Source organism: Squalius cephalus, assembly GCF_949319135.1.
Source record: "Squalius cephalus genome assembly, chromosome: 25".
Taxonomy (NCBI): domain Eukaryota; kingdom Metazoa; phylum Chordata; class Actinopteri; order Cypriniformes; family Leuciscidae; genus Squalius; species Squalius cephalus.
Window position 1 is genome coordinate 4,963,753 of NC_137146.1, and position 13,965 is coordinate 4,977,717.

Sequence of the window (13,965 nt, forward strand, 5' to 3'; positions counted from 1 at the left end):
GAGGTGAAGGAACTGTTATTGTTGAACAGCCTCACTGCAACCTGCTGTATGGCAATCCGTTTGAACAGTTTAGACAGTTTCTCCAACTAAGTACCAAGCTATTTTTAAGGTATTAAAAGGCTATTGTTCTATTTACTTTATGCAGTCACAAATTGCGGATTACTGTTAAATTCGATGGGCTCAAGGTATTACTAGCTATTGCAGTAGATAGGCTACTTGTGCAATCGTGACCAGCAGGAAATACTGTATAGGGGTGAATACAGGTTGATTGGGACACTTTTCCCAGTCATCTTAATGGCAAAAAGTGTCCCAATTAACCTGAAATAAAAAAATATGTACACATCATAAATTTATAAAAAGTGATAGTAAATATTTATATTGTTATAAAAGTATGAAAAAAGTATCACAGGTTTCAAAAAATACTGTTTCCATCACTGGTAATAACTGAGAATCAAATCTGTATATTAGAATGATTTCTGAAGGATCATGTGACACTGAAGGCTGGAGTAATGATGCTGAAGTAAATAACACAGAAATAAATTAAATTTTAAAGTATATTCAAATAGAAAACCATGATTTTAAATTGTAATATGTAAAAAAATATATATGTATTTATGTAAATATTAGGGCTGTCAAACGATTAATCACGATTAATCGCATCCAAAATAAAAGTTTGTGTTTACATAAAATATGTGTGTGTATGGTGTATAATTATTTTCTATATATAAATACACACACATGCATGTATATAAGAAATATTTGCATGTATATACTGTGTATATATATTTATATTATATATAATTTATATTATATATAAATATTTTATATATAAATAACACATTTTTCTTAAATACATATGCATGTGTGTGTATTTATATATAGAAAATAATTATACTCAGTACACACACATATATTATGTAAACACAAACTTTTATTTTGGATGCGATTAATCGCGATTAATCGTTTGACAGCCCTAGTATATATATATATATATATATATATACAGTCAAACCAAAATTTATTCAGACACCTTTCTACATTTCTCACATTATCACAGTTTATTAGCTATAGTTTAGAAAATGGTAATAAAATATGACAAGAACTCAGACTTATCAAATCAGTTGATATTTCACTGGTTTTGTCCATCCTTCTGTTAGACTATCTCACAGATGAATTAGGTTGAAAAGCTGTCACTATTAGACAATATAAGTTTAGGTCAACCAATTACCAAACAATGCTTAATTTTGTCCAGTCTGTGGTGTAAAAAGGTCACATTAGCAATTAAAGAAAAAAACATTAAGCAAAACATGGACAGGTCAAAGTGTCTGAATAATTTTTGGTCCCAAATTTTTTATAATTTCCACTGGTATTCCACTGTATGAAAAATTTGTGGGTATTATATGTCACAATTTTCTTTATTTTGCTATCCTCACTTACATAAATTAACTATAGTGTCCTGCACCCACTAGTAAAAAAATATAAAAAAATGATATGTGGTGTCTGAATAATTTTTGGTTTGACTATATAGGTTTCAATTCATAAAAAAAATATTTAAGTTCTGATTAATCTGAACTAGTTCATTGCTCAATTTACTAATAATGGACACCCTCACAAACCCTTGTGACAGTTTGGTTATTCTTCTACTGGTTGTCTCATATTTTCCTGAAAGGATAGTGGGCCTTTCCCCGTTATCTGTTCCAGTGTGCCTGTTGATTGACAGCAGCAGATAGGCTGTGCTCACATTTAAAACTGCCTGAAACTCAAGCAGTGGGATCAGTCGAACTCTTTGGTGGTAGGGATCATTTTGCTTTTGCTAAATGTCTGGTTATGCCATGTTTCTTTCATGGAAGAACTAGCTCTGTTTAAACTCTATAACTACTTTACGTGTTCTCCTGCAGGGCAACATATATATTCCATCTTGCTGCAAGTCCCTTAAGATAAATACAGTTCACTGTGGCCAGAGGATGTAAAGTATGCCATATATATATACAGAATACTATAAATACATAAGAACAGAAGTTGTTTCTAAACATATAAAGTGAGAAAGTTTGCTAATTTTAACTCTGAGCCAAATATATAGTGTTTTAGCAACAAGATATAGTGGGGATGTGGAGTGGTAAATTCCTTCACCATCTCCTGTACTTTCTCCAAATGTGCATGTCTTTGCGGATAGATGTGCTAAATACTTTTGTATCAATATTCAAATACATAATAATGCATTTGAGATTTTTTTTATGTATTTTTTATTTTTTTAAGTATTCACTGCCCAAATGAATTAATGCAGTATGTGTTAGGAACAGAGAGCTAGTTAATATTTTAACTTATGAGATTAATAAACTCATGCAATATTATTAACTGATCTGAATTGTTATTCAGCTCTGTGGCTGAAAAATGTTGGCCCTCTATTGGTCAGGCAGAGAAATTGCACTTTTTTTGTAGCAAACGCTAAAAGTACATTAAAAACACATATGACCAAAATCAACATTTAGACATTTGTGTGGCCATTAATAGTTTAATATCAGTCATGTTTATAAAATATTTAATATTTATAAAATATATATTTGAAATACATTCTATAAGCACTTTTTCTCAAATTATTTTTGAAATACTCTTAAATGTTCTTTATTACAGCAATCCCTTTTTTTTTTTGCAAATCCGTTTGGCAAGAAACAACCAATAAAGGTTGAATGGAGCAGCAAATACTTGCATAATAACATCAACAACAAAAACCTTTATTTCTATCTATCAGTATCTAACCAGTATTATCAGTGTATCAAAAACTTCAGTAGTATGCTGTCAAGTAAACATTACAACATGTCTCAAGTGTGGATGCACCCACAACCATAAACCAGACCAATATCTTCTTCATTATAGTGTAAGTCTGAAGGTTCACGTCTCTCTGAGTTTGGTGAGCTCCCATTGGCCACCTCCACACAGTCGCAGCATGACATCATGATGCTGTTTAAAGAGCACACATTAAAAAAAAACTTATCAAGAGGCCATACAAAAGTTCACAGTAATGTTTGTGGTGTTGTGTTGGTGAATGTGAAAAGGTCACATATTGTCACCTTTTCCAGAGTGCTTCGGTGACCCAGACTGATGAGGGTCATTCCCAGCTGCTTACAGGCCTTATAGAGCTGACCCTCGGCCTCCTCCGTCAGAGCGCTCGTGGCCTCATCCAGTACTAAATCAAACTGCATGTTTTACTCACGACACAGGCCACATGAATGAGACTAATCTGACTGATTACAGCTATTAAAACTACAGGAAATCTGACGAGACTATGCAGGAACTGACCTGCATATTTGGGCTGCAAGTAAAACAGTCTAGCAAAGCAAAGCCTCTGCATTTCCCCTGGTGATAAAACATCATACCTGTAAAAAAAAAACAAAAAAAAACGAGGGAATCCCATTTTTATGTTCTTAAAACACCCAGATTTTTCATATCCAGATATTAATACTCATTTCTCACCAGTTCCAGTTCACTTGTGTATCCAGTCCTCCGATTCTGGTCAGAAGATTCGACTGACATACAAAGAACACACTTACAAAACAGCTTTAAAAGACAGAAAATTATAAAGAGGAAGATCAGTCTTACCAAACCAACAAGTTCCAGGTATTTTAATATTCTTTCATCATCTATAGACCCTAGAAGAAGAATTCATATTGGTTGAAAGTGTAAAATGTCATCATAATCTTCATTATGAGCAGAGTGTAGTTTAATTGGATCACAAACGTCTTCAAGATCTTGATAAGTTTTCATTGGCTTATATAAGGCAAGTTTATTTATATAACACATTTCATACACAAAGTACATTATGCATATATTTGAGCTATATTATTTAAATAATGCATATCATTAGTTTTTTGTAAATTAGGTTCATCTGTACCTGAGGAAGGATATATATCACTTAATGGATAGATAACCTACAAGGGAAATCCAGCAAATTAGTGTCACTATCAAAATGACATTTTTGTTCTCAATAATTGTTTTTACTAACAAAATTATATGTAAATTTCTGCATAATTGCATAAAAAAAAAGTTTTTTTCTTCTCTCACCTGTTCTCTGAGAGTGCCATCAGTAAGATATGCTTTCTGTGGCAGGAAGAGCACACCCCTCGGTCCAAAACATGTGGTCATCTCCACAGACCCTGAGAAACAGGAAATCAGTATGATTCAACGATCTGATCATTTTAACAATCAACAAACTGATAATTTTATCTCCTGTCATGTACCACTGCATGGTTCCCACAGGCCGTTGAGGACCCTCAGTAGGGAGGTCTTCCCTGTTCCCGTGTTTCCCACCACGAGCAGGTGCATTCCTTGACTGATCTTTAGGGTCAGATCCTTCACCAACAGCTCCTCTGATCTGGGTGATTTATAGGAGAGACGATCCAGCACAAACGCCACATCTGCTGGGACACTGTGAAGCTCCCGATCACTGATAGAGAATTATTATGATTGTTAACAAGATTGCAACAATGATAGCTAGAAAGTAAAGTTCATTGGAACAAGCTTTTTTTGCTAGCATATTTGTAGCAGATTTAAATACATTGCTAGCATGAAATAACACATTGCTTACACATTTTAATACATTGCTAAAATGAATAAGAATGTTGCTAACATGTTTAGCTCAATGCTAACATGAATTAGCAAGTTACTAAAATGTTTTAACACTTTGCAAACATGAATTAGCATGTTGCTAGCATGTTTTAACACATTGCTAACATGAATTAACACATTGCTAGAATGAATTAGCATGGATTAATGCATTGATACACAAAGATATAGCATTTACTGTGCAAAATTATTATTGTTAACTAAAACCATAAAAAATTAAAATTTACAATCAAAACCGAAAATCTAAAAATAGAATCAAAATATTAAAAACTGTAATAGTATATCATTGATACTAAAACTACCAGGAACTCTTTTAGATCTGCGTTAGATCTCGGTTTCGAGTCTTGAAATGATGTGAACAAATCTAAACAACTTTCAATTAGTTTAATTTACCCGTTTCAATTTCAATCATTCAATTACCTGTAAGATTCATCCTTTGACAGCGGATCATACCACTCATAGTCACACTGTTTCTTGGCAATGTCTGCCATCGCTTCCCGCAATTCTCCAATTCTGGAACCAACAGAAAGATAAAGCAGACTATTTTTTAGCTAACCAATAACCAATAAGAAGTCATAACACTGATGCACAATAAAATGTACTTTTAAGCAGTCTCAGTGCATCTCACCTGTGTGTGTATCCAGCGACATCAGACACTGTGGTTGAGAGATCTATGAGCTGGGTGAAGCAGTTTATCAGATAGATACAGACGAAAGCATTCTGGAAGAGACACGTGACGTGGTTAACATATTCTGGACAGCCGAGATTCACTCAGAGTAGAAGCACTTGTTTTTGTCTTAAAGGCACGGTAGGCGATTAGTTACAGAAACATTTTTTGTTATGCAGGTTGAAAGTTTCTTCACATTCTGCTAGCAATCACTAAGTTAAGTGGTCTAGATGTATTTATATGTATATATATGAAGAGTTCAGATTAGGGATGTCCCGATACCACTTTTTCACTTCCGATACCGATACCGATGCCGCAGCTTTGGCTATTTGCCGATACCGATATCAATCCGATATTTTTATTTTATTCTTGAACTAATACTAATAATAATAAAATATAATGGAAGCACTTTGCTCAATTAGCCACATAAAAACATCTCACTCAAATGGAGAACAAATACTTCTCCAGTATATAGTCCACAACAACAGTTGATAATGAAAGACTGCCAGCCTTTATTCAAAAGACCTTGAGATATGTTTGGTAACCTGAATGAATTTAAAATTAATTTGCTATATTTCAGATCAATATATTTGTTTCCTTAAAATTTTAATTAACTTTAACTTTATTCTCATCTGAATTATAAATAATTTATTTCTGTATAAAATAATACTACTTTTAAAAACACATTTGATTTTCTTTTTTATTCAATGTAGAATGTGTAACTTAAAAATAAACAGATTAGTGCTCTGTTTTAGGACAAGAAATGAAAACCAATGCAATGATGAATGTCCAAAAGATGGAGATGGTCCTCAATGCAGAGCATAAAATCCAGGGGGAGGAGTTGGATAAAATCCAACTCCTCCCACCTTACATATACCTAAACCTACCCGTCTCCACCCCCTGATCCCTAAACCCACCCCTAAACCTACCCATCTCCACCCCTAAACCTACCAATCTCCACCCCTTATATAAGATCCGACTCCTCCCCCCGGATCTTGTGTACTGCATTGAGGTGCTACTGAAAAGATGAGATAATTTTTGCTTTTAAACAGCGTGCGTGTGTGTGTGTGTGTGTGTGTGTGTGTGTGATTTTGGTTGGGTGACAGTTACAGTTTGACAAGAGTTTACAGTTTGACAAAAGCACAATGTTGTGTTTTACACAAATATAAGTAGGCTAAACACTTTTTGCAGTTTTAATGATGTCCTGTAAGAAAATGACGGAGTATGTTTTTATGTTTCCACTGTTCGATCGCGCCCGTGCCTCTCTCTCTCTGACACACACACACACACACACACAAACACTCCAGCATTGCAATCTTGACATCGCAGCCTGTTCATTTTGCTGCTTTCACACCAAACTCGAATAGAGCGTCAAATTTGCGTCTATCGCGTCTAGTTCGATGCTTGAACAGTTTGAATCCATTCGCGCGTCCAAAGCGAATATGATGCGCCGCGCGCGTATAATGATAAAGTGAGCGTTTGAAGCGATATAGACGCGCGTTCAGAGCTAAGGCGGGCTACAGATTAGGTGTCCCTAAAGAACCCGCATATGCGCGTATCTAACAGTAACGTTAGTTCCGTATTACATTAATTAATGTGCACGCGAGATTTATTTATTTTTATACCATGTATACTCTGTGTAAATCCATGCACCGAACGTACGTTCAGTACGAATACGTACCGTTCCACCCCTAATGGGTATCGGAACATAGGTATCGGATAATTTTTTTTCTCCCCTCCGATATCCGATCTAGCATTTTGGGCCAGTATCGGCACGATACCGATGCCGTGGATCGGATCGGGACATCCCTAGTTCAGATGCAAAAGCCTCTAAGTGCCATCTGAAATTTTCTTCTAGAATGATCATTTTTATGAAGCTCGTATATTTAAGTTCAGTAATTTCACTTAAATGGCAATGAAAATTACCTATTACTTGCCATTTAATTGAAATTACTGAACTTAAATAAACAAGCGTGATAAAAATTATAATTCTAGAAGAAAATTTCAGATGGCACTTAGAGGCTTTTGCATCTGAACTCTTCATATATCGTCTGTTGAAGGCGTAGGACCATAAAATGTTTGTCCAATCATTGCATTTAGACCTGCATGTCAATGTATGTATTTTCATCCCTTGCTCACGCAAACATCACACGTCATCAGCTTGTTTCATGCTATGCAGAGTTAGGGGTCGTTCACACAGAACGCATTTTTCGATTCCACTGCGCTACTTTTCATTATTTTTCAATGTAAACACACGCTATACGGACATGTGCGACTGTTGCACTTGCGTCTTTTGCTGCATCTCACGCATGAGTTAAGTTAAAAGAAGTTCAACTTTTAAAAACCACGTCTCGAGACCTTGCGTTTTTTCCCCATTTCACTGCCCGCGTCTCGTGTTTTTCAAAGCAAAAACGCGTTCTGTGTGAATGGCCCCTTAGACAGGCGTCAGTCACAGAGCACCGCAAACGAAACAGCAGCCACCTTTTACAGTTCCTCCTGAACCAAAACAACAAGCTTATCCTGCATTCACACCATAACTACTGTAATTTGGAAGAGATGGAAACCTGTGACATTATACTCGGTTTGTGACTCGAATTAATGCGTTTCAATGGCAACACTATCAACGCCGAAATCAGCCTGCAGCAGTCAAGAGGTAAAGGTCAGACCTCTTTAAAGGTCCCATATTGTACACCTTTCTGAAGTTTTATTTTAGGTTTTGATGTCCTTAAGAATATATATTTGCAGTATAAGTACCAAAAACCATCTCAATATATTTTTACAGCTCAGCTCTGCCAAGAACATGTCGATTTTGACCTGTCTACTTAATATTCATGAGCCTCTCTTCTGATTGGCTTCTTGTTTTCTGAGTGACCCACCATTGGTTGGGGTGGTGACTGAAGGCGGTGACTGAGTAGTTCTGACATCACATTTATACGGAAGTCACAACGGCTCGTGAAAAGGCACAGCTACTTTATGCAGGCTGTGTGCATTTGTCTGTGGATTGACTGTTTTGAAACTTTTAGACCTCTGCTATCATGAAAAAAGCCAGGAAATTTCAGTTTTGACAAAATGGGACCTTTAAGTTGTTTAGGTTCATTATTATTGTAATGTTATGTGTTTCATGTGGTCATGTGTTTTGAAGGAGGCGTGGCTTTGGAGACGCTCTGAAGGGAGGGTGGGATCTTATGCTTTCAAAGCTAGCTCGCTATTGCTAGCCTCTCTGAAAATTGCCTACTCTACTGTACCTTTCATTTTCAGCCACATTAAATACAGTTTTAAGGAACTCACCTTGCTGACAAGAGCACTCAGTTCTCCAGGTGTCAAGCCGTCATACTGTCCAGCAAAGATGGGGATCGCGATGACTATATAGCTGAGGATGCTTCCCAGATAGTCAAAGGTGTTTACCCCAACTTTAAAGAAGCAAAACAATAAGCATTTGTAGAGAACAGAACAAAAAGCCTGGATTATATTAAAATAGGTTGATAAGGTGGCTTAATGCCTGCAAAATGACACTTTTTGGCTGAAGACGGTTCAGAGTTAAATGCATGAAATTACATTTTTCTTATTTTCAGTAACAATAGTGAGGAATATTGCACATTTTATGTATACTGTACAATCTTCAGTATGCTGTCTTACTGTAAAGCCAGAGCTCTTTGTTCATCAGGCTTCTCTGAGTGGATAAGAGCATCTGCAGCCTTCGGTCGGTCCGCATGTGTTCCACCTTCCCTGCCCTGATCAAAAACATAACAAATGCTCTCCTGCTCTGTGATTTGATGGTATGTGAGAGAAATATAGTGATCAATGCAGGCAGAAATACTGAAAGTGCACACTAACCTGAAGAAGGCGGCAGATTCTGCGTTCACTCTTATTTGCATGTGTTTAAACCTGGAAAGAGACCAGCGAAACATAACTGCTGAAATACTGCTGCATTCATTCAAAGAATAAGATCAGATAACAATGGCAATTAATCACATGTGCCGTCTGCTTTAGCATCTCTTAATGTCATTTATATTTCTCTTGTTTTGTATAGGTCTACCTAAAATCTCCCTCCAGCTTTTCTTGCTCAACCAGCATGGACACGATGGGTCCTATCAAGATCTTGTTGACGATGGTTCCAGCCACAAAGTAGCCGAAGATGCTAACAAAACCAATCCAGCCCGCACTACAGCACCAAAAAGGTAAGAAAAAGTTATCCTATCAAATCTTTCAATGCAAAACTAGAGGCATGAAAAGATACAAGAGTATTTAGTAGCACTTTGCTTAAAGCCTTTATACAGGCATTATACAGGTATTGATAATGTACGATATTAAAGCATTATATCTTTTCATAAATAATTGTAACCAAAGTTAAAATGCTTACATCTGAAATGTGTTGTTTGTCATGTGATTTAATGCATTATACTTTCTAAATGAGTAACAATGAATAGTTAAGTATTAGAATGTATTATAACTGTGGTTACAATTGTTCATGAGATCATACAATTCATTATTACAAAAAATAATTAATGCATTAAAAAAAACTTTTTTAATGAATGTATTATATTAAAGTGTCCAGAATATTTTAATGCCATTAATGGCCACTGATGATAATGAATACTGGCAAATACGATCACATCATATATTATACAGAACACAAACACACAAGCATCTCTCTGACCTGTTGAAGCACTGATAGCTGTAGTAGATCACAGTGAACGGAGAGATGAGAAGTCGACTCGCCATAGTGCTCATCTGCTTACATAACCTCTCTACATCCTGACTGATGCGCTGGTCTCTTAACATGACACAAACACAAAATAAACCATTAACACATTCGATTTAATTAAGTCTTCTTAAAGGGTTAGTTATCCCTTTAAGTGCTGAAGTGTAACCGCATAAACAAATGTTGTGTGAATACATTACGGGTTGTCGATGTCTTTGCACAGTATGTTGAGGGTGTAGTAAACGCGTCCCTTGAAGTACGTGTTATGGATTTCTTCAGTTAAAGACTTTCTCCAGCTGACATACAGCAGACTGGAGATGTACTGGTCTAGACTCTTCAGCTGAGGAACAGATATATTATTGATTAGTGATTTATTATGAATCCTTGATTGGATATTTAGCTGACAATTCTATCCAAAGCAATATACAGTATACATATCACAAATGCAGTACAACCTCTTTAGCCCATCAATTATGTTGCTGCTCAATTTAAGCCATATTTGAGTTTAGGGCTGGGCAAAAAAATCAATTTTTCGATTAATCGTGTTTTAAAATGTGGTCGATTCAAAATCGATTCTCAAAAGCCACAAATTGATTTTTTTTCCATATTTGTTTATCTATCACCCAAAAGCCAGTATTAGCACTGTTTATAGCCTTGCGGTCTCCATGTTACAGCTAATGCTGGGAGATTTTATGTGTGTTTTATCTTAAACATAAAATAACCTGATCCTGATTGATCAAGGCATGCGACTGTTCTGACTTGTCAATTTTCAGCATCAATTTTTCATCTTGTATCAAAACCCTGTCTATTCATTTTATGCATTTGAAGCTGGGTTATATACCCAAGTGTCCCTAAAATAAAAAGAGTTTAATATACAGGTTTGTGGCTCTTAATTTCTTTTTAACTAACCACTTGTAAACTTATGTTCAGTGTTCTTTTTTATAAATATACGATTTGTATTAAATCTATATTCATTGAGTCGAATCGGGAATCGAAATCGAATTTAGAATCTAAATCAAATCGAGAATCGAAATTGAATCGAATTTAGAGCTTGCGAATCGAAATCGAATCGGAACATCTGAATCGATACCCAGCCCTATTTGAGTTTATGGTTTAGCCAATTAAACACTCCTATCAGAAATACTGGTTAATAACAAGTATTTTTTTCTTTTACTTTTTCTAATTTAGGGCCATAAGGGCCATTTAGAACAAAATGTATATTATGATTATGATATTTGCATTTCCTTCCCCATTACTGGTAAATTAATATAGTGATAAATATTGTTATTGTATGATATGGAAAAAAATATTGTGACATTTGGCAGAAGCTTTAATCCGAAAAAATGTACATTGCATTGAAGGTGTACATTATAATCAGTTCACCCATGTTCAGTTTGTTGGGAATAGAAACCACGATCATTGCATGTTGCATTGCATAGAAACATTACTATTTTTAATGTTTTTGAAAGAAGTTTCTTCTGCTCATCAAGCCTGCATTTATTTGATCAAAAATACAGAAAAAAATACAATATTGTGATATATTATTACAATTTAAAATAATTGGTTTTCAATTTATTATACTTTAAATTATCATTTATTTCTGTGATCAAAGCTGAATTTTCAGGATCATTACTCCAGTCTATCTGATCCTTTAGAAATCATTCTAATATTCTGATTCATTATCAAAGTTGGAAACAGTTCTGCTGCTTAATATTTTTTCATAACCTGTGATACTTTTTTAGGATACTTTGATGAATAAAAATAAAAATAAAAAAAAGAAGCAAATTTTTTAAAAATAGAAATCTTTTGTAACGACAATATACACTACTGGTCAGTAATTTGGGGTCAGTATTTTTTTTTCTTTCTTTTTTTGAAATAAATCAATACTTTTATTCAGCAAGGATGTGTTAAATTGATAAAAAGTGATAGTAAAGAAGATTTATATTATTAGAAAATATTTTTTTATTTTGAATAAATGCAGTTTTTTTTCTTTTATTCATCAAATATATTAGGCAGAACTGTTTCCAACACTCATAATAAATCAGCATATTAGAATGATTTCTAAAGGATCATGTGATTGACTGGATGTGACACTGAAGACTGGAGTAATGATGCTGAAAATTCAGCTTTGCATCACAGGAATAAATTATTTTTTAAAGTATATTCAAATAGAAAACTATTATTTTAAGTTGTAATAATATTTCACAATATTACTGTTTTTTTCTGTATTTTTGATCAAATAAACGCAGCCTTGATAAACTTTAGAGACTTCTTTCAAAAATATTAAAAAAACGTAATGTTTCCAAACTTTTGACCTGTACTGTACTCTAATATAAAAATCATACACAGATTTTTAACATAATACAAGGTTTACAACTAGTTAGCAGATGCTGTTTCCTGAAGTGACTTGCAGAAAACTACTGTACATACAATACCAAACTCACGGTTGAATTAATCAGGATGAGCAGAACCGCAAACAACACCAGATCTTTGAACTTCCCATAGCTCTTCTCAGACAGAACCTCGTAGAACTGACTCGGAATGAGACCCACTTGATAAATCACAAGCTGGACTAAAAGAAAAGAAAAATACATTGAAAAAACACAGAGAGAAGACAAAAAAAAAAAGCCAGTCCAGATGTAAAAAGTTTATTACCTGAAAGCGTGACTCCAAGAAGCGTCATGAACATCCGGACACTCAGGTTGGACCAGGATGGGAAGAGGATCTTCAGAATGCTGCAGAACCTTTGCAGAAACCTCCAGTCCAGCTTTGGTCTTGGGGAAACACACATCCACACACCTCAAGTCAACTAGTTACATGTAGGGCTCAAAATGTCATCACAAAAACAGCTGTATTTCTCGTATTCTCTTATGATAGAAGATATATAGAGATGTCAGTTCAAGTCTTACCTTTTCACACTGCTGTTCTTCTTCATGGCTGGCATTGTGAAAGTTTGGTACAGGTATTATGACACCTTCTGAATGTCAAATCTTCCCTTTTTTGGTTTTGCTTATTTCAAGCTCTTAGAGGAGTTTATTGGATGCGTTTTGGGTTCAAAGTCTAAAACAGCATATGACAGCGTCTTAAACATTATTCAGTCAAATCTGACAAGCACTAGTTATGAACAAAGTGACCGGTCGTTTACTTTTACAATAATTTAATAGAGATAAAATCATACGCGATCCATGATAATGATGTTGTAGCGCCGAATTAATGAGCAAATAAATTAATGAGGTTTCTATATTTTTAAGTTGTTTTATATCACATGTACACAAACATTTCTTCGTCTACGTCTAGACTAGTCGAGTGTTCCGCTGCCATCTGCTGTACAGGAGAGTTATGACAGGACTGCAGAAATATAGCCACAGTTTACCCAAAAATGAAAATTCTGTCATAATTTGCTCACCTTCATGTTGTTCCAAACCTGTATGAATTTCTTTCTTCTGCTGAAGTCAAGTCAAGTCACCTTTATTTATGTAGCGCTTTTTACAATACAGATTGTAGCAAAGCAGCTTCACAGTGATAACATGATAATACAACAAAGTTTGTTTCTAGAAGAAAATTGGGTCACGTCCACCTTAAGTAAGGCTGATCAATAATATTGTTGAATATTAAATGTCCCCAACTAAGCAAGCCAAAAGCCAAGGCAGCACAAAAGAAGATTCCCCATTGACTTATACTATGGATGGGGTCCATCAACTGTTTGGTTACCCATATTATCGAGGCTGAGTAAACGATGACAGAATTTTCATTTTTTGGGTGAACTCTCCCTGTAATGTAAAAAATCACTAACAGAACTAAATATTTTTATAGCATGCGTTAATTCTGGTTCATGCTAATTTATAAACATAGACTATATTCATTGTTATCTTATCTTAATCTGCATTAATGTGTTCAACTTTTACTATTAAAATGTATTAAAATATGTAGAAAAATTTAGAAACATTAACCAAGATCTACAGGATTTGTTATAATA

The 13,965-nt window shown here is 34.8% G+C and overlaps 1 protein-coding gene across 1 annotated transcript; it reads right to left on the reverse strand.

Moving 5' to 3' along the window:
- Positions 1 to 2,649: 2,649 nt before the first annotated feature.
- On the reverse strand, positions 2,650 to 13,289 carry abcd4 (ATP-binding cassette, sub-family D (ALD), member 4). Its single transcript, XM_079863344.1, has 19 exons — positions 12,899 to 13,289; positions 12,645 to 12,763; positions 12,434 to 12,561; positions 10,190 to 10,329; positions 9,945 to 10,061; positions 9,324 to 9,449; positions 9,122 to 9,172; positions 8,924 to 9,018; positions 8,576 to 8,697; positions 5,249 to 5,340; positions 5,041 to 5,133; positions 4,236 to 4,441; positions 4,060 to 4,151; positions 3,890 to 3,926; positions 3,598 to 3,647; positions 3,472 to 3,524; positions 3,298 to 3,374; positions 3,069 to 3,184; positions 2,650 to 2,958 (listed from the first exon to the last, which is right to left on the reverse strand). The coding sequence occupies exons 1-19, from the start codon at positions 12,931 to 12,933 to the stop codon at positions 2,890 to 2,892; spliced, it is 1,818 nt and encodes a 605-aa protein (XP_079719470.1). The 5' UTR covers positions 12,934 to 13,289; the 3' UTR covers positions 2,650 to 2,889.
- Between the last annotated feature and the right edge of the window lie 676 nt (positions 13,290 to 13,965).